The sequence below is a fragment of the Mastigoproctus giganteus genome, chromosome 5 (assembly GCF_048544385.1).
Source record: "Mastigoproctus giganteus isolate SK-2022 chromosome 5, ASM4854438v1, whole genome shotgun sequence".
NCBI classification, from domain to species: Eukaryota; Metazoa; Arthropoda; class Arachnida; order Uropygi; family Thelyphonidae; genus Mastigoproctus; species Mastigoproctus giganteus.
Genome location: NC_143579.1, coordinates 27,363,114 through 27,386,670, shown reverse-complemented (window position 1 = coordinate 27,386,670; position 23,557 = coordinate 27,363,114). Strand labels below are relative to the sequence as shown.

The window sequence follows — 23,557 nt, the reverse complement described above, 5'->3', positions numbered from 1 at the left end:
ATAAAGAAACAAGTTAGGAAAGGAAGTGTACATCAAAATCTCATTACATGCTGTTCCCATGATGGGTAGTCTTCAGATGCGATTTCTGTAGTTATTTTTAGGTGGTGAGGGAATGGGCTGACTCAAGGTTCTCTAACTAGGTTCTTTGAAAAGTTAATGGGATTCCCACTTGGAAATTAACACATATAATGAAATATTTTTAAAAGTACACTGAAACTAGTGTTTCTTTGAGCTACCTAGTTCAATGAGTCACTGCATTTCCAGCAGGGATAAGGAGGTGATTATTCCATTGTATAAGGCGATGGTCAGGCCACACCTAGAGTACTGTATACAGGTCTGGAGGCCTCATTTCAAGAAGGATGTAGAGCTGCTGGAACGAGTACAGAGAAGGGCAACAAGATTAGTGAATGGAACAAAGGGGTGCTCTTACGAAGAAAGGCTTAAGTTTTGCAAATTACAGTGTCTGGAGACTAGGCACCAGCGAGGTGATCTGATAGAGGTGTATAAAGCCTTGAATGGTTTAAGCATGCTCAATGCTGATGGGATTCTTCCTCTAGCTCAGAAAAATCACCTGAGAGGGCATAAATTCAAATTGAGGAAAGACAGATGTAGGATAGACGTGCGGAAATTTGCCTTTAGCCAGCGGGTGGTTGGTTGGTGGAACAGACTTCCATCCCTTGTGGTGGAGGTTGATAGCCTAAATAAGTTTAAGGCTCAGCTGGACAGGTATTTTGAACGAACAGAGGGGTGAAGTGGAAGTGGGTTTTTTTTTTTTTTTTTTTTTTTTGGCTGATGCTGCATAAGCTTGCTTTCTTGCATCAAATGCCTCTACTAATGCTAATGCTAATACACAATGAGCCTTAAAATTTAATTAAATTATCTTTAAAATAAAAACAACTTATAGATATTTCAGTTTGCTTCATATAAAAAACAAAATTCCAACAAGTAGAACTTATGAATTTCTGGAGTTAGCTTTTACAACACCCATAAGTTTCTATTTGAGCCTTGAGACATCTTATTCCTTTTGCAACAGTATATATTCTTTAAGCATGGACACAAAAAATAAATACAGAAATACTATGATCTTGTACTATTTTGTGAACAAGACAGATAAGAAGAAACAGCACCATATTTAGCAGGTGCATAGGCTCGAACCATGGTCACTCAAAGTGCACATAATTATGCACCCTCATGCCTGACCACTGAGATATGGTAGCAGATCTCTGCTTACAGGTAACACCAGTTATCCCAAATATTAAACTTTTATTCCAGGAAAAGCAATCACATCCAAGTCATTAAATATTTATTTGCAAGTAAAACATAAATTACTTTTCAATAACTGTTAAGTTATTTATTTTTTAATTATATTGCCATATAAAGTTTAATTTACTATGAAAATATTCTTTTTACTACGAGTCAATTTTATAACTGCATATTTGACAGAATAAAAAAAAAAATTTCCAAATATTATGAAAAAACTTTATCCCTTTTCTTATATATATAAATATATATATATATATATTTTTTTTTTATGCTGGAATATTATTTTATGTAATAATAATAAAAAAAAACATGTATACCATATTTGCCAGATCATAAGATGCATTCAGATTTTAGAATTTTGAAAAAAATTGTATTGTATACATAATAGTGCAAACTGCTTATTGATTACAATGTCAAACTATCACTTTCTCAGTTGGAGGACCAAAACGTCTTTCAGCTGCTCTGTTTTCACATTCTTTGGCATAGTTTAAACTTTAATTTGAAGCCAACAGGGTACAAAAAACTCTTCTGCCTTGTATTCAATTTGACTACAAATTTACAGCCAAGCTACCATACTGCCCGAAACACAGAAAGGTGAGCTACTAAAGAAGTTTTTCTCCTCCACTGGTGACTCTCTTATTTATAGAAGAAATTACTGATTCTCAAAAACCATGGATGAGGTCAATCAGATGTTTACTAATACTGGTAATTTGGAGCGAATTTCTCTGCTTATTCTTGCACATGTAGAAGCCACGTGAAGAAACAGGGCAAGGGGTGGTAGATGGTAGTTGGTGCCTCATATATTGAAGGCAAAGCAGAACTATTTGGGAATCCCCTATAATACTTTCCAAAAAAAAAAGGTTTCTAAAAGGAAATAGGGTTTTCATTGGTCTCTCTCAAACCACCATGGAAATAAAGGAGAACTACTAGTGACACATGTAACACTTCACTCACATATGCTAAGCATATCTGAGAGATACCATGGGATGGCTAATCTTTTCCTGTAACATGTCACATATGTTGAAAGCGTCAAACAACCCAGGGGCATATCTATAAGCTATAGGAATTAATATCCCCCTCCTGCTGCCGATCTGTGCCACCAGATGTGTTTGCAGTACTTGTTTCTTATCCTCCTGCCAGTGTAAATTACAGGTAAGTCTAACTTAACCAGTGTATATTTATGCATGTTTAACTTTTGTAGTTCATACATAAGGGATCAAGGGCCATCCAAGGGACATACTGCAAACAATCTGTTTGCTATCCTATCCATCGGGCTAGCTGTTTTTATCCTGCTAAATTACATTGTGAAAATATTATCTATAGCTGGTAAAACACAATCATATATGAACAACTTTGCCAATAGAGACAATGAATGGTGCTAACCCCTGAGAATGTGTACATCAGCGTATGGTTGTTAGCTAAGAAGTTTTGTCAGATGATTTACTCTATAGGTACCATTTTGCAGTTTCCTTCTTTAATATTATTGTGTTATATATGTTTTTACACACACGTGAGCACACAAATTCTACTTTTTACTTTTCAACATTGTTAACATGCACAGTTTTTTTGAATATATATAAATTGTCAAATAACAACCTGTTGTACTCTTTTATTCTTTGAGTGCTATGGTGCATAGGTAAACTGTGTTGCTTGAAGATAAAGCACCCAAGCCTACGTTGGTATAATTATGCTTATTTTCAAATTGGAAATATGTGCATAATGGAGTCAACAGTTTTGTGGTATTTTCTTACTCCTTCAGTGACAGCTGTCTTTGTAATATCACCATCAACAAAAGGTCTCTTCAGTCACAAGTTCTTGTGCTACATATTAACATTTCACCACCCCACAAGGTGCAGATTAACCATTGCTTTATACAACATGATAATTACCACTTTGTCCTTGCTGCTTAAATTCCCATATATCACTCACAGAATCCCATGAGCTGTCCTAATAGCTTCTCTGCACTGCTCAGAGAGCATCATGTTGGACAGTAGAATTACTCCAATTTTTTTTTTTTCCTTTCACCATCCTGAACTGGTATGTTATTCTGGGATTAGCCTCAAATGCTACTTCCATCAAACCGGCCAAATTTTTCTAGGTTTTGTCGCAGCAGCAAAACCTGATTTTTGCATTTACCACACCACTAATCTTTGTATCACCTGTTAAATCAGACAAGCTTGATATGTCTTCATCAATATATATATATATATATATATATATATATATATACACACTGTGCTGTAACTTTATTAGGTACACCCCTGCTGTGTACACAAATGGTTTGTCCCACAATGTTGCATCACATGACCACAGTTGTGGATGTAAATGCAGCAGAACAAAATTTCTAGTATCAGTTAAGCGTACAAACCATAGCAAGAATGGGGAAAAGGAGTGATCTAACTGACTTCGAATGTGGCATAGTAGTAGATGCAAGACATGCTGGACAAAGCATCTCTAAAACGGCAGTTCTCCTGAACTTTTCATTCACCACAGTTTCAAGGGTGTATCAAGAATGGTGAAACAAACAGAAAACATCCTCTCAATGGCACTCCTGTGGAAGAAAATCGCTTGTTGATGAGAGAGGTCAGGAGGATGGCTAGAATTGTGCAAGCAAACAGATGGGCAACAATGTTGCACATCACGTCAGAATACAACTTTGGTGCGCAGAACAAAATATCGCAATGGACCATTAGTCACACTTTGTCGCGAATGGGCTACAACATCCAATGGCCACAATGCGTACTTTTGTTATCAATGAATAACAAGAGAGCATGCCTCCTGTGGCCATAGCAACACCAGCACTGGACTATCGAGGATTGGAAAACAGTTGCTTGGTCAATTATTATAGTATGGAAATTCCCAGCCCCATAGGCCTGTTTCAAGATATAGTTGCTTGGTCTCACAAATCGAAGTTCCTGGTGCATCACGTTGATGGAAGGCTCAGAATTTGGTGGCGAAAACAACATGAATCCATGACCTGTCGTGTCTGACAACTACTGTGCAATGTGGTGGGGGCAGTGTTATGGTGTGGGGAATGTTTTCTTGGCACACGCTGGGTCCATTGATACCCATTGATTCACGTCTGAATGCCACATTGTACCTAAACATTGTTGATGACCAAGTGCATCCATTCATGTTGACAGTTTATCCTCAGTCAGATGGTTACTTCCAGCAGGATAATGCGCCGGTGCACAAAGCCCGAATCACTATTGAATGGTTCCAGGAACATGACAATGACTTTTCTTTGCTGCAGTGGCCCGCTCAGTCCTTGGATCTCAATCCTATTGAACATCTTTGGGATGAGCTGGAAAGGGCTGTTTGCTGCAGGCCTACACCTCTGTCGAATCTAAAGGAACTGCACAACACATTCATGTCTGCATGGTACCCCATTCTTTTTTCCTTTTTTTTTTTTGTTTGGTTTTTAGGAGCATTAGCAACTAAGGCCATATTGCTCCGGGATATGCGGTGATCATTCCCTGACCTTTCCGCATCCTTCATATTTGGTAGTGACGGGCTCAAACCCCGGTCTAATCAAGAAGCGTGTGTTACACACTGCTGCTCCTTCCCACCTGGCTACGGAGGTGCCTAGGTACCCCATTCCTGCACAACGTTTTCAGCATCTTGTTCAATCAATGCCTAGATGAATTTAGGCAGTTTTGAAGGCTAAAGGAGGCTCAACACACTACAAGGTAGGTATACCTAATAAATTGGCAGCACAGTGTATATATACACTTAACTTATTTATACATTATTATTTTTAAATTGTGGTCCTACTTGGGAGTGCCAGGTTTGTAGTGACCCCAACCAACCTGCTAGTTATATTTAAAACTAGCCCTGGTATGTATAGCCTTACATATAAAAATATATAAGATACATATAAAAGCAACTAAATTAATGAAAATTAACATTCCTTCTCATGGTCATACCTCTGCTACTCCTCAGGGGCTTTGAGCAGACATATAGTCATACTGGAGGAATGTATTATACATACCGGTTTCTGTAATCTCTATACCAGTTTTGCAGGTTAAATACTTGGTGGATAATTTGAAATTATAAGAGCAATCTTATTGAATATATGTACTTAATTTTATATAAGTACTAAATTTTAAGTAAACAGGTGGTTTTCATATATTACAGCAAACTGTGATAGGAGATTCAAAGCCCTACGGGTATGTACCATATTAAAATATCATAGTATCTCACCTTTTAAGTATTTTACTGATTTTTAGGGAATAAAGCACAATTATAAAATGAGGAGGCATGTTTGATACACATAAACAAAGCTGCGCACATGTAGCATCTAAATAAACAACACCGTAAAGGCAGAGACACACTATTAACACCTCACTAGCTCACATTTTACTAAAGCACATTTCTGGGGGTTACTAACATAAAACAATAAAAACAATTTCCAGTTGCGTTCCTGCTAGTGGATCTATTATAAACCGGTAGTAAACTCGATCTAATTGCATTTGCAATAATACCGATAGCTGGAATTGTGTGGGTTTTTACGTTACTATGGTGAAATGTGTTTCCCCTTCACTGATATAAAAAACATAAATACATTTTCAGAATCTTCTCTTCATTCCTATTGTGTTACTTTCAGTTGGGGTGATTCCACATTAGGCTGCCATTTTTTGTAAACACAAAGGCGAATCATGCATAAGCAAATTCGGTTCGTGTTATATATGATATCATTCACCTATTTATAAATCGTGTATGATCGAATTCGCATTATACAAGGACTGACTGTATCACAATTTAAAAATAATAATGTATAAATAAGTTAAGTACATATACAACCCATGCACGTATAATGTCTAATTGTCCACAGACAATAGCATTAACGCTGGAGTCAATATTTATTTATTTAAACCTAAACATCATTTGAGATAATTCCAATACATATATATATATATATAGAATATCATTAGAAAAAGTAAATCAATCCAATAATAAGAATACCATCAAGGACTTAAGAAAACGCAAAAAAAAAAAAAAAAAAAAAAAAAAATTATTATTATCGCTTTTTACCGACAATCTAGATGACTTCAACTGGGGCCAACCACCCAGAATGAAGGCAAAAAACGACAAGAAGTTCTCTGTTTCTGTGATGATCAATATATGCTAAGTAATTTAAATCTAAACCAAATATAAACCAGTATAGGCCGAACATAAATCGAATATAAATAAATCGAATGAAGATAATTAATTAAGAAAAATTTTGAAATATTAGAATCAAAGGTAAGAAATATAAGTAAAATATAAATGTAAGCATATATTAATCATCGTTGACCCGACAGAGAACGTAATTTAAGGATTAAAACAAGATTAAATATATAATACATACTACATTTGACCATATCTAGGACATAATGTAATAGTCGTCAAAATAATATGTGGTGCCCCCTATGTGATGGATACGGTAAAAATAAATAATTAAATTAAATTAACGCAAAGAGAAACATGCAGATAGTAAGAAGAAAAACTAAAGGAGTAGGAAAAATAGAACCTGAACTCCACAAAGGCGAAAAATAGTGGTATAGATAAGAAATAGTTTCTCCTACGTCCTCGGATTGCCCTAATAATTTCGGAGAAATAAAAATAAAGAGTGTAGGACAGCTTAAAGGCATTACAAGATATAAGTTGTGGCTCGGGTATGCCCGGGATCGCAAACCCGTTCCTATAGTAGGACCCTGAGCTGAATTTGCATGTTATCTCAGCGTGAATTTAAGTAAATTTAAATGAAATTAACTATATGTATTAAAAAAAAAAAAAAAAAAATGATACACTGTAATTTGCAAGCCGGTGGGTACAAGTTTTCTACGCCGTAAGACACCAAGAATGCAAAGTGTATCCTATTTACATATATACATGGCACTAAATATAACGATTTTATTGAAAATTATATTGAAACGATAGGTTCAGAAAACAAATTTTTGAAATTAATTATGCTAATTGCTTTCCTGAAGTGATATTTCAGGTAAGCGATAGGGAAATTATTATTAGTCTAGCCGTACATATAAACAGATAACATCTTCTTCTAATATAATAATTAAAAAATTAATTGCATTGCATAAAAAATTAAAGTTCAAGTATAATAACCTAAAATATCCATTTATATATTGCATACCCAAATTTCACAAAACACCAATTGCTTTTAGATTCATAACATCATGTAGAGATAGTTATGCTAAATTTCCCGGAAAAACGTTAGAAAAGTTACTTAAAAGTATATTAAATAACTTAAATAAAACTATTATAATAAATAATAACTTACCTATTATAAATGCTCTAAAAAATAATAATATTCATCAAATACAAACTTTTGACTTTAACAGTCTATTTACGAGCATTAACCTTAATAACTTAGAAGTCGTCCTCCAGAAACTATATTTAGAAAATAAAAATGCCATAAAGGTTGATTTAACCTATTGGAATTCTCTAATAAAATTATGCATCTTTAATAACTATGTATATGACGGAACATCGTTATATTTGCAAGTCACTGGCACCCCTACGGGAAGTCCAGCATCAAGCATAATCGCAAACCTTTATCTGTATTATACAGAAAGAGAATTTCAAGATAACCTACTTATATACAGATACGTAGATGATATATGTGTTTTTAATTGTCCACATTTTGTCCAGGATTACAGTGGATTATATCCAGGGGAGCTTGTGTTGGAAAAAACTAATAGTTCCGATACTATAGCAAATTACTTGGATCTTCATATAGAAATATTACATAATAATAAAATAGACGTAAACGTATATAATAAAAGAGATGCATTTAATTTTAACGTAGTCAGCCTTACAAACTGGAAATCAAATGTATCAAAATCAGTGCATGCTAATATAATTTTATCGCAATGTTTAAGGATTGCTTATATCTGCAATAGTAATAAAAATTGTTCAACAGGCTTAACAGCGTTGTACGGCAAGTTGATTAATAATAATTTCCCTATCGCTTACCTGAAATATCACTTCAGGAAAGCAATTAGCATAATTAATTTCAAAAATTTGTTTTCTGAACCTATCGTTTCAATATAATTTTCAATAAAATCGTTATATTTAGTGCCATGTATATATGTAAATAGGATACACTTTGCATTCTTGGTGTCTTACGGCGTAGAAAACTTGTACCCACCGGCTTGCAAATTACAGTGTATCATTTTTTTTTTTTTTTTTTTTTTTTTTTTAATACATCATAGTTAATTTCATTTAAATTTACTTAAATTCACGCTGAGATAACATGCAAATTCAGCTCAGGGTCCTACTATAGGAATGGGTTTGCGATCCCGGGCATACCCGAGCCACAACTTATATCTTGTAATGCCTTTAAGCTGTCCTACACTCTTTATTTTTATTTCTCCGAAATTATTAGGGCAATCCGAGGACGTAGGAGAAACTATTTCTTATCTATACCACTATTTTTCGCCTTTGTGGAGTTCAGGTTCTATTTTTCCTACTCCTTTAGTTTTTCTTCTTACTATCTGCATGTTTCTCTTTGCATTAATTTAATTTAATTATTTATTTTTACTGTATCCATCACATAGGGGGCACCACATATTATTTTGACGACTATTATATTATGTCCTAGATACGGTCAAATGTAGTATGTATTATATATTTAATCTTGTTTTAATCCTTAAATTACATTCTCTGTCGGGTCAACGATGATTAATATATGCTTACATTTATATTTTACTTATATTTCTTACCTTTGATTCTAATATTTCAAAATTTTTCTTAATTAATTATCTTCATTCAATTTATTTATATTCGATTTATGTTCGGCCTATACTGGTTTATATTTGGTTTAGATTTAAATTACTTAGCATATATTGATCATCACAGAAACAGAGAACTTCTTGTCGTTTTTTGCCTTCATTCTGGGTGGTTGGCCCCAGTTGAAGTCATCTAGATTGTCGGTAAAAAGCGATAATAATAATTTTTTTTTTTTTTTTTTTTTGCGTTTTCTTAAGTCCTTGATGATATTCTTATTATTGGATTGATTTACTTTTTCTAATGATATTCTATAGACATTGTGGGTGTATTGCATGATTGCTTGCAACTGCATTAACCCATAAATATTAGTTATTGTCTTTTAACTTTCTTGCTTTGCTTTATTTCTTGCTTTCCTTTTATCACTAATATAACTATTAATATATATATATACTAAAAACAGTAAGGGCATACAGCACTAAACTCCAAGGGACTCCACTGATAAATTAGTCCAAGAAGGACAATGTTCATTAATAACCACTCTATCTTCTGCTATTCAACGATCCCTTTATCCGTAGCAGTAACTTGCCCATAATGCCATACTGCTCTAATTTGTACTTGTGGAACAATGTCATAAGTTTTACTAAAATCTACATGTATGATGTCAAAATTATTTTTTGCATCCAGTCTTTTGTTTACCGAATTAGTACTAACTAATCATAGTGATTTAAAAGATCTCCCATTAATAAACCCAGGCTGCTATTACCACGTAACTGCATTCCTGACAAGATTTGTTGTTATGGCAGTTTGATGGCGCATAAGCTACTTCGGCTATAATGTGCCTTACTGAGAAGTAATCATGCATTACTTCTTTAACCATTGACTATATTTTCCTTGGAATGGAGGTCAAGCTTACAGATCTATAATTACTCACTCTGTCCTTTGATCCCTTTCTTGGTGAAGAGGAGAGATATTTGCATATCTCCAATCTGCAGAGACCTCCTGAATAAAAGGATGCTTTCATAATTATGGCCAAAGATTTGCTTACCTCTTATGATGCTTATTGGATAGATTCCATCTGCCCCAGGTACCTTATTTACTTATTAGATGGATACACAGGAGATGGTAATTTTTTTGTTTTTTTGTTAGTTGTTGGTGCATCGGCTTCTGTGGCCATAATGCACTCCCAAAGGTTTTTGCATTTTTACTCTGATCTAAGTCCAAGGCGGGATTTGAACCTGCAACCTTTGGGTTGCCAGGCAGGCACTTTACCCACCTGGCTAGCCCGGTCGGCAGGAGATGGTAGTATGCATTGAAAGATAAGAAATTGATATATTAAATGATACATTATTCAAAAGTTCCTCCAAAATACATAATATATACCTACTTACTCTGGAGAGCCCACATATGAAAAACATGTATTTAACATATTGCAGGTAATGGCTAGCTTATTTTCATGATCTTTCAGGATTATTAGTTTGCATTCCATAGCATCATCGATGGTTTGGCTTTCCAAAGTATCATCTTCAAACTTTCTGCTTTATTGACCAAGGCATGTTGACAAAGGGCATAATTATATTGATACAAGCAGGACCCTTCTCAGAAATACCAATTTATAAGAAGAACAGAGTTGTCCAGAATAAAAGATGAGTATTCATAGCTCATCGAACAGCCATTTCTTTGAACAACCAATGGGTCTAGGCCAAATCACATGAAATAAATACATGCTATTATAGCACACCCAGCCATATATTCATTTAATGCATAAACTCTGAAGTGCATGATTCTTCACTCCATGTTACCTTTTGCTACTAAGTAACGATCAAAGTATTCTTATTTTATACTCCGGCACAACTACCAGGTCAGTGGAGTTTACAATAAATCATTCAATACAAATGTTAATCATATTTAGCAGTTATAGGCTTGAACCCCAGTCCACTCAAAGGGCCTGTGCTACTGCACTTGCACTCCTGACCACTCGGCTATGTCAGGCCTACCATACTATAATTCATGATGGGCAGTTGCTAGAACTCTGTGTGACAGTTCGGGAGCGAGCAATTACAGTCATGGTATCTCATCCTGTGCTGCATCTTTAAGATGCAAGTTTCTCTGATAGCCATTCACTCCCCTACCCCAAATTTTATTTGTTGTTATATATGCAAGGTATGATCAAAATGTTTGGGGACTGACTGTACCTTTAAACTGTGGCAACATGAAGAGTTGCTTGTTGCAAAATAATCATCCACTCATCTCGACAAAATAACACACAAATCACCCATTTATCTGCATTCAGCCTGAATTAGCACGCACTGAATAGACGGCATTTTATGTATTTTGCTGCATTTTAAAATGAGTGATTTTAATAAGTAGCAAATTTTCATCAAATAAATTATTTCAAATTAGCGAAAAGTGTAATAGAAATCTATGAAATGTTAAAAGCAGCTTCTGGAGAAGGTGCTTTGTTTTGTTTGAAGTCCATCAAAGATGATCCTTGTTCTGAAACCAATGATTCAATCAGTTATGTTTGTGATCTGATCACAAGTTACTGACTTTGTAACTATGAAGTTGCTAGTGACATTGTTATTTCTTATGGGGCATGCCAATCAATTTTAACACAAGATTTTGGAATGCAACATTTCACCCTCACATCTTCATCTTCACTGATGATCCCAGGGACTAGGGAATTCTTTCATGTAATGGTGATGACATGCTTACTCTTTCTCCTATGATATGCATAAGGGGAACATAAATTTAAATTAAAGAAGAATAGTTGCAAGACAGACGTGCAAGAACTTTATTGAAGTGCTGCTGTTGGTTCAACTTTATTTCTTTCATCATTGCTGGTGACAGGGGTGTATAGCTATGACCTGGAAACAAAAGCCCAGTCCTCTCTATGTAAGACTACATCTTCTTAGGCTAAAAAAAAGGAACACAATCGCAATCAAATGTGAAGATAATGCTTATTGTCTTTTTTAACTTACAGGTGTTGTTTATTATGAATTTGTTGTACATGGTCAAGAAATAAACCAGAATAGTGAAAAACAATTCTATGGTGATTACACGATACTGATCAGAGAAAATGCATTGAAAAGTGGGCTTCAGGGAACTAGCACGTGTCATAATGCCCCAAACTCAGTGGTCTCCATTCAAAAATCTCATGCAAAAGCATTCAAATTCTGTGATCACTTCCTCATCCATCATAACCACTGCATTTATCCTTTTGATTGTCAAGGAGACTCTTTCGAAGGAGATTCACTTGAATAGCCAGTAGCTTCGTAATCCCACAAATATTAGCCCAGTCCCTGAACTTTTTGATCACACCTCAACATCTCTATCTCTATCTCCATCACATCTCTATTAAGAAAGCTAAAATGTTAATACACGTTACAGATGAAATGACTTAATTTTTCATATAAAATAATCACTCGAAGGTAGTGGAAGTGATTATAAGGTAGTGAAGATAATGAGCATTTCTATGAGTACATTCTGTATCCAAAGAAATAACCATTGTCAGAGAGAATTATGAGGATTAAAATATTATTTCAGTTCTTTTCAGTAGGACCAAATGTTAATTTTACAAGAGCCTACATATGAAAAAATACAAATTTTACACAAGAAATGTTTGATAATGTAATTCCAAAAAAAAGTGATCTTAGTAGCAGGAAAGAATCTAATGAGATGGGATGAGTACAAATTTATGAGTATAAATTTATCTGTTAAAGCGACTCAACAATAGCAGTGGTAGCATTAGAGCTAGCTGTAATCCTAATGCCATAGTCCTGGGGTAAGAGGCAGGGGATGCCAGGAAAGCTGGCTGGGACCACCTAGTACAATAATAATAACAATAATAAAAAAAGTCCTGGTGTAAGATTTGGATATGGTAGGACCCATTGCACTATGAGGCAATATTCTTCCACAAATAACACAGCTCACTGTAAGCCATTGTGCAAGTATATTGGCTGTAATGTAACAAAGTTGTAAAATCCTCTGGCTGAGGTGGCCACAGAGACTATTACCAGAAATTCAGTACAGATGAACCAAAAAGAAAAAGTGAATTATATGGTTCAGCTAATATAATTTTAGAATGGATGGCCAAAAAACTGATGAAATTGTACCTGCTGAAAGACTAAAAATGTATAGATAAAAAAAAAAAAAAATTTAAATAATCCTAAAACATTTGCTATAATTTTAAAATATTTATTGTACTTACTTTTTATTCCATCCACTATAATGGATAAAATATTTTACTTGTTTGTCTTTTACTTGAGCCTTTATACACTGAAGTAAATATTACAATAAAGATTAATATTACTATCTTTAACAAGAAAAAAACAAACAAAAAAAAAAAAAAAAAAAAAAAAAACTTCTTTATAAAATGATATATAATCACCATATTAACACACCATACATAATAAATTTTTTAAGAATGACATCAGTAATTTATATTCTGTATAGATTAACGTATGGCATTATAATATTCATATAGCAGTGTTTTCCAAACTTTTTTAGTAACAGAAAACTTTTCATCTCACAATATATTTATGGAAAACGTATAAAACATAAGTTTAGCAGGAGCCAAAGAACTATTTGCTAATATTTTATTATATACAATGCATCAGGGGCACTTTATTTCCAACACATGTAAAGCCGAAATTCAAATTCATACTTTCATTATACAGTCATACTTTCGTTTTGGTCTTTTATTCGTTGGTTGCTGTTTTTTCTCTTCGGATTGGGGGTGGGGGGTGGGGGGGAGGCTGCGATTGTTCATCCTCACTTTGAAGTGTGACAATATTGTGTTCATTTTCATCATACAAATGACATATTACACCACTACATTGCTACTTTTTTCTTAGATATAATGATACAAAAGTGGTGTATTCTACAAATATGCAAAACGTATTTATTTTATTTTTTAAATTATTAATTACGATTTTTAGTGGAACACTTGTTCATATTTCACGGAACACAGTTTGGGAAATGTTGCCATATAGTATGAGTGTATGAAACTAAAAGAGTTTGCAAACCTTAAAGATAAGTAAGCAGCAGACAAAATGAAATGAAATGTGAAAAACAGAAGGATTGATTTGCATCATTTCAGTGCAGTAACATCCCATTACAATGAAGGCTTTTAATGAATATTTCATTGTAATGCAAGTACAGTAGACAATGCTTATTGTGATCACATCAAGACTCATCTGAAGTGATAACAATAAATGACTGACAATAATAATCAATGGAACAAGAATGCAGCTGGTCAGTGCTATTTATGGAGAACAGAATAATGTACATAAAAATGTGGAAGTGGGCAGTAAAAAAAAAAAAAAAAAAAACGATGAAAAATCAATATAAAATATTTTACTTTGATTGGTCATAATTCGAGAAAGTCAACAATAAAAATGAAACTGCCACAACATGTCTGTAAATCCATAAAAATCATAAAAAGACAAAAACAAAAAAATAATAATAATAAATATTAAAATCAAGAAAAGGGTTAATGGACTACAGCAAAACAGGCAGACTAGTAGGAGCACAGATACACTACTTTCTTTTCCAGAATAACGACATCAAAAACCAATAAAACTATACGAAGCAAAATCAGTAACTAGCCAAATGTGTCAGAATTCAGAAAATCAAGTTTCAAAGAGTTCCAAGTGATTAGTGGAGTTGGGACAGCTACAGAGGCAACAAACGAATGTGACAGAATGGGGTAGAGAGGTTTAAGCCTGAGAAAGATTGAAAAGAGGAGATTCCAAATTAATAAGTTTCTGACAGAGAATATCAGAGTGGACATACACACAAGTACCACCTTTGAAGGGAAGAAACCAAACACATAGCAAATAATTAGGCAAACTGAGATGAGCAGTGGTTGAATCAACTGATAATTGGGATTCAGTCAGAAAAAGTGGGACCTGACAGTTTGTAAATAAAAATGGACATCATTGAGATTGGTACTGAGACCACGTATATTTGTGAAATGAATGAGGAAGAGTTTGGGAGATTTAGATCTTTTTGCAGATAAGTTTCTTCTATTAATTTAAGTATCATGATGTATTCAGGTAGTAAGAAAAGGTGGGGAGGAAATGCTGCATGAAGTAATGAAAGTTTTGGATATGGCACACACAGAGCAAGAATATACCCAGCTCCTTAACACAACATGGCTTTGACATGCCCCTGCATACACATTACTTGCAATACCTAAAGTCACTATCAGGCAAAGTAGAGGAAGAGAGATTATACATTATCTGATCTGGGTGCCTCTTGGAGATTTACCAACATGTTCAGTCTGGTGCAGTGGTTTTCGACCTTTTTTTAATAATAGCACCCTTAAGTAATTTATTTTATTTTGTGGAACCCCTACTTCTGCCTATTAGTTCCGATTGTGTGTGTGTGTGTGTGTGTGTGTGTGTGTGTGTGTGTGTGTGTGTGTGTGTGTGTGTGTGTGTGTGTGTGTAATAATAAAAAGCTATATGATAGTTATTATAGTAATATAATTATTAATTTTAATTCAAGTATTAATTTTATTAATTATTTAATTTAAGTATTGATTTTTTTTAATTTAATACTTAAATTAAAAAAAAAAAAAAAAAAAGGTTCACATAACTTAAACCCAAATTACGTGGCGACCATGTTGAAAACCACTAGACTCTAGTGGCTGACCTGCAAACATTGCTTTAGATCTGTACCCCTGAAATGTAAGGATTGGAGATTGTCGTGATGGCTATCATACCCTCAAAGAACATGCATATTTTGCATGCAAGTTATTTTATTTATTGATTTGAACATTGATAGTTAAACTGACAGCAGTACAGTAATAAACATCAAGCAATTCTTCTAAGGATGCTAGTATAAAACTGAAAGATTATTAAAATACAGGTAATGCATTTGTGAACAGACCTGTACAGATAATATATAATAAACCATATGGACTGGTGTACAAGACCAATTTAGTGAATCTGCAAAAACTCCCTAAATATCACAACCAAGATGATCTAGACCAGTGTTTCTCCAGTATTATTAATGACCTGGGGTTCCATGCTGAGTCATAAATCTGTAACTAATTTATTTATTAATATTATTTATATGAATACGAGTGAAATGTTATTTAGTTAATTTTCTGGATTGTTTTTGAATGAATGATTTTCATTGTTTTTAAACTAAAGATTTATATACATTAAAATGTAAAGGAAAAAAAATTCATATATATACAAATGTGTTTTGGTGCTCCATCTAAATAAAGGGATACTTTGCAGCACTCCACAGTTGACTGAAGGTTGAGACACACTGATCTAGACAAAAATGTGGAGCCTCTGATTAGTTGTTGTGGTCTGCTGTGCCAACCACCAGCATTATGGAGGTCAAGTTATATTCTACAGTATTCTCTATTCTACACTGTATTCAAAGGGAATCTGCAGAAAGTCATTGTTATAGCAGTGAAACAGGAATACTGTGGTAATGTAACTGTTTAAAAAGGTGGCAATGAATAGGAGCTCCTGATGAGTATAGTGTGCTGTGTTGGAGAACTCACTGCTATATAACTTTGCAGTGGTACTTAAAATGATGGGTGCTGCTAAATATGAGCTTTGTACCCTCTAAGGAAGGGTGGGTTAGACTTTGCTCGAGACAGTACTGTATTTTGCGAGACTCTGGATCCTCACGAGATCTGTAATGATGTGGTCTATCAGAATGCTTGAAGGATTAGCTGATTTCTCCCCTTGTTCTTTAAACCTGAGAAGCTCTATAATTAGCTGCTATTTTGAGTTGTCTTTTTACACCTTTATATTTTCTGCCAAGAAAATTACGAAAAAAGTGTGACGAGCAGCAGTTATCCCAGAGTAACATGCCAATTGTGTGGTGTAACACATTCAGGGTGGTGAAGAACAAAAGAGACCTACAGGTAACTAAAGAGGCCAACATTACAGCACACAACAGACTGACAGATCATGGGGTTCTGTCAATGATATACAGGAATTTTTGCCACATGAGATGAAGGTGATTATTATATTGTATAAGACAATGGTTAAGCTGCATCTTGAGGACAACATACAAGTCTGGAAGCTCATTTCAAGAAGCATGTTTATCTGTTGGAATGGGTGCTGAGAAATTTTGAAATATTTAAAGGAAATGGATTGGGTAAACTAAATTCTGATTATATCCTTTACTATTCCTTGGACAACACACAAATAAGAAGATATATTTAAATTAAAAAAGGTTGGTTGTATGATAGGTATGCAAAAATTTGCTTTCAGCCAGAGAGAGAGAGATTGATTGTTAAAATAAACTTCCATCTCTTCCATAGATGTTACTCTAGACAAATCTCAGAACCAGTTCAATGAAACTAAAGCAGTTTCTCTTGGCATTTCAAGCAAAGCTTTTGACAGGAAAGGCTTTTGATCATATTTGGCATAAAGTCTTATATTTCTTCAAACAGGCCTCTGAGGTTGGGTATGTTCATATTGTAGTTTTAAATGTTTTTCACCAACCTTATGTAGAAATAAAACACAAAGAAAACAAAAACTGGAATCTTGATAACTGTATTTATAATAAGTTATATTTGTCTGTATTTACAATAAATTATATTTAACTTTACAACTAAAATATATACATATAAAATATACATTAAAATATACTGGGTTAAGAACAATAAAATACATTAAAATATACTAAATTAAAATCGATAAAACCAAAGCTTTCGAAGGCTCCTGCCGTCTTCTTCAGCGGTATTTTCTTTGTTCTGCGGTGTGTCTTTAAATATCAGCAGGTTCACGGTACTCATCACGTGTTTCATTCCCACATGTTCCGTTCTCTTGTGTTACGGAATCGGAAGTGGCTCGAGAGTGGGTCATGTGGAACCGTTCATCCCTTCTGAGGATAGTAGCCTCAAAGAGGGGATGGATCCGCATTCCTCTATCTCTATTAATGTTCACTGTGGAACAGATCCGCAAACTCTCAAGCCACTTCCGGTCCCAGAACTTATTCGCCCGATCGGTGATGATAGTCCGGGGAGATGTGGTGCTGCTTCTCCCAAAAATGCTCGGCCACGGCGGACTTACCATAGTCCGCACTTCTTATTGCCTTAGTGTGCTCCCCCAGACGGTCTTTGAGACGGCGTTTTGTTTCCACTACATAACACTCCCCACAATCCGGGCATCTAATACTGTATACGACCCCACTTGCATTCTCTTTCTGAATGGGGTCCTTTACTCGTGACACGATTGTGTGCAGCCTCCGCCCTGGAAGCTGCACACAACATGTCTGATAATTTCTTAGTATTCTAGTTATGTGATCGGTTAGACCCAGATAGTAGGGAATATATGCAGTGGATACTGGCGTAAAAGATTCGCCTCTCCTCTGATTTCCTTTAATATATTTTTCTATAATCCTCTGGGGGTGCCCACATTTTGTAAGATCCGTCGTGACACGTTCATACTCTATTTTCCTATCCTCGGAGGTACTACAGTGTGATTTTGCCCTGTCAACAATTAAACACTAGAACACAATTTTTTTTTTTTTTTTTTATGAAAACCCCAAACATGAAAGGTATCAAAACCTATAGTACCCAGTACCATGCATGGGTTGAAGGAGAAGCATGGGGAGAGGGGGATGCTGGAAACTTTGCTCTAGAGACTAAACATGGGTTTCACCACTTCAAGCCTCCAATAAACAAAGTGGTGGTATTTCACCGGTTGATGAAAGTCATCTACCACCAATTAAATTTAGAGGATATTGAGAAAGGTACAGAATTATGCCTCTCAAGCACCACTATGGTGTTTGATAATACTATGTATAAGCAGGTTAACGGTACAGCCATGGGCTCCCCCATTAGTGCAATTATAGCTAATTTAGCTATGGAGGAGCTCGAGGCTAGAATATTTAATGTTAGTGTTCTCCCTATGCGCCCCTGGAAAAGATACGTAGATGATACGTTTTCAATTATTCGAAAGGGGAGTGAAGATCAGGTGTTGAATATTTTAAATGGCTTCTCCCCATTCATACAATTTACCTCGGAGGCAGAAGGAGTTTTGCCGTTCCTAGATGTGTTGGTCTGTAGGGAAGACCAACAACTAAAGACTAAGGTCTATAGGAAATCGATGTGTAAAGGTCAATATTCGCACTACAATTCAGCTCAGGCCAACCATCATAGGAACAGTGTGGTTAGTACATTAGTTGACAGGGCAAAATCACACTGTAGTACCTCCGAGGATAGGAAGATAGAGTATGAACGTGTCACGACGGATCTTACAAAATGTGGCTACCCCCAGAGGATTATAGAAAAATATATTAAAGGAAATCAGAGGAGAGGCGAATCTTTTACGCCAGTATCCACTGCATATATTCCCTACTATCCGGGTCTAACCGATCACATAACTAGAATACTAAGAAATTATCAGACACGTTGTGTGCAGCTTCCAGGGCGGAGGCTGCACATAATCGTGTCACGAGTAAAGGACCCCATTCAAAAAGAGAATGCAAGTGGGGTCGTATACAGTATTAGATGCCCGGATTGTGGGGAGTGTTATGTAGGGGAAACAAAACGCCGTCTCAAAGACTGTCTGGGGGAGCACACTAAGGCAATAAGAAGTGCGGACTATGGTAAGTCCGCTGTGGCCGAGCATTTTTGGGAGAAGCAGCACCACATCTCCCCGGACGAGGCTATCATCACCGATCGGGCGAATAAGTTCTGGGACCGGAAGTGGCTTGAGAGTTTGCGGATCTGTTCCACAGTGAACATTAATAGAGATAGAGGAATGCGGATCCATCCCCTCTTTGAGGCTACTATCCTCAGAAGGGATGAACGGTTCCACATGACCCACTCTCGAGCCACTTCCGATTCCGTAACACAAGAGAACGGAACACGTGATGAGTACCGTGAACCTGCTGGTATTTAAAGACGCACCGCAGAACAAAGAAAATACCGCTGAAGAAGAAGGCAGGAGCCTTCGAAAGCTTTGGTTTTATCGATTTTAATTTAGTATATTTTAATGTATTTTATTTTTCTTAACCCAGTATATTTTAATGTATATTTTATATGTATATATTTTAGTTGTAAAATTAAATATAATTTATTGTAAATACAGACAAATATAACTTATTATAAATACAGTTATCAAGATTCCAGTTTTTGTTTTCTTTGTGTTTTATTTCTACATAAGGTTGGTGAAAAACATTTAAAACTACAATATAAAGTCTTATAAACAGACCTCCATCTTATGGCCTTATTTCTGATTTTTGCAACTGGGTAGCCAGTTTTCTCTCTAGCTACTAACTGAAGATGATGGTAGAATGGCTCTCCTATTTTCTAATTTCCCAACTAACTTTGGAGTTTTCCCAAGTTTTCTTTCATCCACTCCTTTCCTCCTGTGAATTCATCTGTAAACATGAATTGAACACACAGGAGGAAATCCAAAATACAGGTGAGTGGATTTCAGACAAAAAAGTGAGCTCTAAATTTTACACAAAATATTAACCTCACATAAATTTATAGCTCATTTTTCTTGAGTACATATGCAAGGTATTTCAGCTATCTTTTAATTAATACTATACAAACAATATGCGTAGTAACATAGTGGGTTAATGACTTAATAATACATTAGCTCTTTCCTTCTTTTAGTCTACTTTCTTTTAATATTTTTTAATATGCATTTTGAACTGCATAACTGAAATGGGGATTTTTTTTTTTAGCTGATGCTGTATAAGCTTGCTCTTTTTGCATCATATGCCTCTACTAATGCTAACTGAATACCTCATAGAAGGACTTAAAAAGAAGGTCTCCAAATTTTTCGAATAATTTGAAATTACCATACTACTATCTACAACTTTATATGTAAATCAAGAAAAATATACTTTCACAGGACTATTATTATAAATATTTACCTTTGCTTCATAAAGGAGAGGCCCATGGAAACATAACACCTTTTCACCTAAAAATCAAATGAATATAACTATAGTAAATTAAATCAAAAAAAATAATAAAAAACCACTTTTTTGTTTTCATATTAACTATACATGCAAGTTAAAACATGAATACTGAATAAAGTAAAATGTAATTAATAGCTATTTATTAGACAGTGCAATTGAGAAGGGAAGGGATCTAGAGGGGCAGTAAGTAGGTATTAATTATACAAGCTTGGCTGGAATGAAATTCTTTGACTACTTTTCAATCTAAAGCATACACTACTAATTTTGTATTTTGTTCAAATAAATTTCTAATTTTGTATCTTATGACTATCTCGTTTCACCACCAAGAAACTGGTGATGAACAAAGATCAACTTCTCACAGCTGTTCTGCAGTCACTATAACAGTTCTTGAAGAGTAAAATGATAATCAAGGTACTGAAAGTTATTAAAATTGTGCCATGTTTGTCCCTCTTCCTCTTGGGGTACACCAGTAGCAGAACACATTCATAAATCCATAATAAATGACATGGCCTTTAACTGTGTGAGTGAGAGAGAGAGAGAGAGAGGAGGGGGTTGAAAGAATCTAGGAACAAAGAGGAAAATAACAAAAAATAAGTTTTATGTAAGACAGAACACTGTTGACATGTAATTAAACTTAAAATTGGTATAAACTATGAAATTTTAATTAGCTTTCTATAGAGCTAACAGTGCAGTTCAACTAACTGGTATAACAAGACATTTCATTCATCTGTGGCTCACTATATGTTCTGTGCATATGCCATCAATTAGATCCCTGGGGATCTAATTAATGGCATATGCACGGAATATAAATCAAAACAGAACAGTCAAGTGCCAATAGAAAGAAAAGTTCAAATGCATAAACTTAAGTATACCCTGATTGTCCAGGGGGATGAAGTAAACTATCTTAAATCAGAAGAAACTGAAAAAAAAGACAGCAAGTGACATTCAATGTGTCTCATTTCTTCAATGATGGGTAAAAAGTACCAATGGCTACCAGACATATTTCTGTTACTTCTCAACAATGAACAAACTACACAGAACAACACTGGCTCCTGTGCTACTCTTTCAAATTCACAAACAACTTCTTCAGCTACCTGGCTATAAAAAACCAGAAAAGTAACAAAAAATATGTTTAAAATAAGATATAAAATAGAAAAAACTGTCTGATAGAATTAATTTAAAATGAAATGACAATGAAATGTATATAGGAAAAATAAACAATGGAAGTAAAAATAGATATCAGATATATAACTTCAAAAGAAAACAATTTGCATAAATTTGTGGGTTTAAGTATTTCAAAGTGCACAACTAAATGAAATTTTCTAATAGCTGCTGAATATGGAATTGTAATAAAGGTATAAATAATATTCAAGTTTAAATGAGAAGATGCCTATTACAATGAGAAAAAGATTAAAGTATGTTGACAAAAACAGTAGTCTCAGACAGTTTTTAAATTCAATACAGTGAGACCAAATGAGGATGTTACCAACAGCAAATTCTAAATGGGAAGCATTCAAGGATTTAATCTTGGAAACTACTAGGATTTTCATACCAACTAAGAAGGTTGACGGTTTAGGCCTAAATGGATGTCAGATGAATTAATGAGACTCATGCCAGAGAAGAAAAATGCATGGGATGCCTATAAATTATCAGGCGACACAGGCCTATGGTAGATATAAGTCAGTCTGTAATCAAGTCACAAAGGAGGTTACGCAAACGAAGGCTGATTATGAGAATCTTTGGCAATGGATGAAAAGAAAAACAACAAAGACTTCTTTACATAAACTCTAGAAGGAAGGGGATGAATCAGATTGGTCCACTTGATATCAATGATTCAACTGGTGATGATCCTGCTCGGATAGCTGACAAACAATGAGTATTTTGCATCTACATTCACACATGAGGAATTCTGTAGGGTAGTGGAGGACAGAAATTTATAAAACTTGAACAGGGAGCTTAATGATTTTGTAATAACTAGAGCAAAGTGGAGGAGAAATTGTTGAAGTTAAATATAAGAAAGGCACCTGGGGTGGATGCGAATTATCCAGTTATAATAAAGCAGATGGCAAACACCCTTAGCCATAATTATAAGGGCATCCTTGGACCCAGGAGAAATCCCCACAGACTGGAGGAGTGCAAATGTATCCCTAATTTACAGAGGATCAAAGGGTGACACGAGTAATTACAGACCTGTTAGTTTAACTTCTGTTCCGCCTATTATAGGAAATATAATGGGCAGAACATAATAATGGAGTCACTGGTTAAAGAAGCATTGCAGGATCATCTAGACAAGACTACAGTAATAATTCAGACACAGCATGGGCTCGTTAACAGGATATTATGATGTGCTTACAAGGGAACTGGATGTAAAAAATAATTTTGATATCATATACTTGGATTTCAGTAAAGCTTTTGATACTGTTGCACATGGAAGACTACTATACAAACTGGAGCAGTATGGCATTAAGGGCAAGTTGCTACAATGGATAAAATGGTGGTTGAGTGGGAGACAACAGTGAGTGGTAATTAATGGACACTGCTCTTCATGGACTAATGTTATTAGTGGAGTTTCCAAGGGTTCAGTATTGGGCCCCATTGTTGTTTTGTATATTTATCAATGATATTGATGAAGGGTTGATGACAGTAA

At 34.8% G+C, this 23,557-nt stretch overlaps 1 protein-coding gene across 3 annotated transcripts in view; it reads right to left on the bottom strand.

The window, feature by feature from the left end:
* The window catches only part of LOC150085261 (mortality factor 4-like protein 1), a 261,359-nt gene that overhangs the window by 109,979 nt on the left and 127,823 nt on the right, over positions 1-23,557 (bottom strand). For all 3 annotated transcript variants that reach the window (XM_090373949.1, XM_090373950.1, XM_090373951.1), the window contains 2 exons: positions 20,866-20,912; positions 13,202-13,269 (listed from right to left, as the gene is read on the bottom strand). In XM_090373949.1, coding sequence (XP_090230075.1) covers positions 13,202-13,269; positions 20,866-20,912 — 115 coding nt within the window. The remainder of the gene's footprint in view (positions 1-13,201; positions 13,270-20,865; positions 20,913-23,557) is intronic.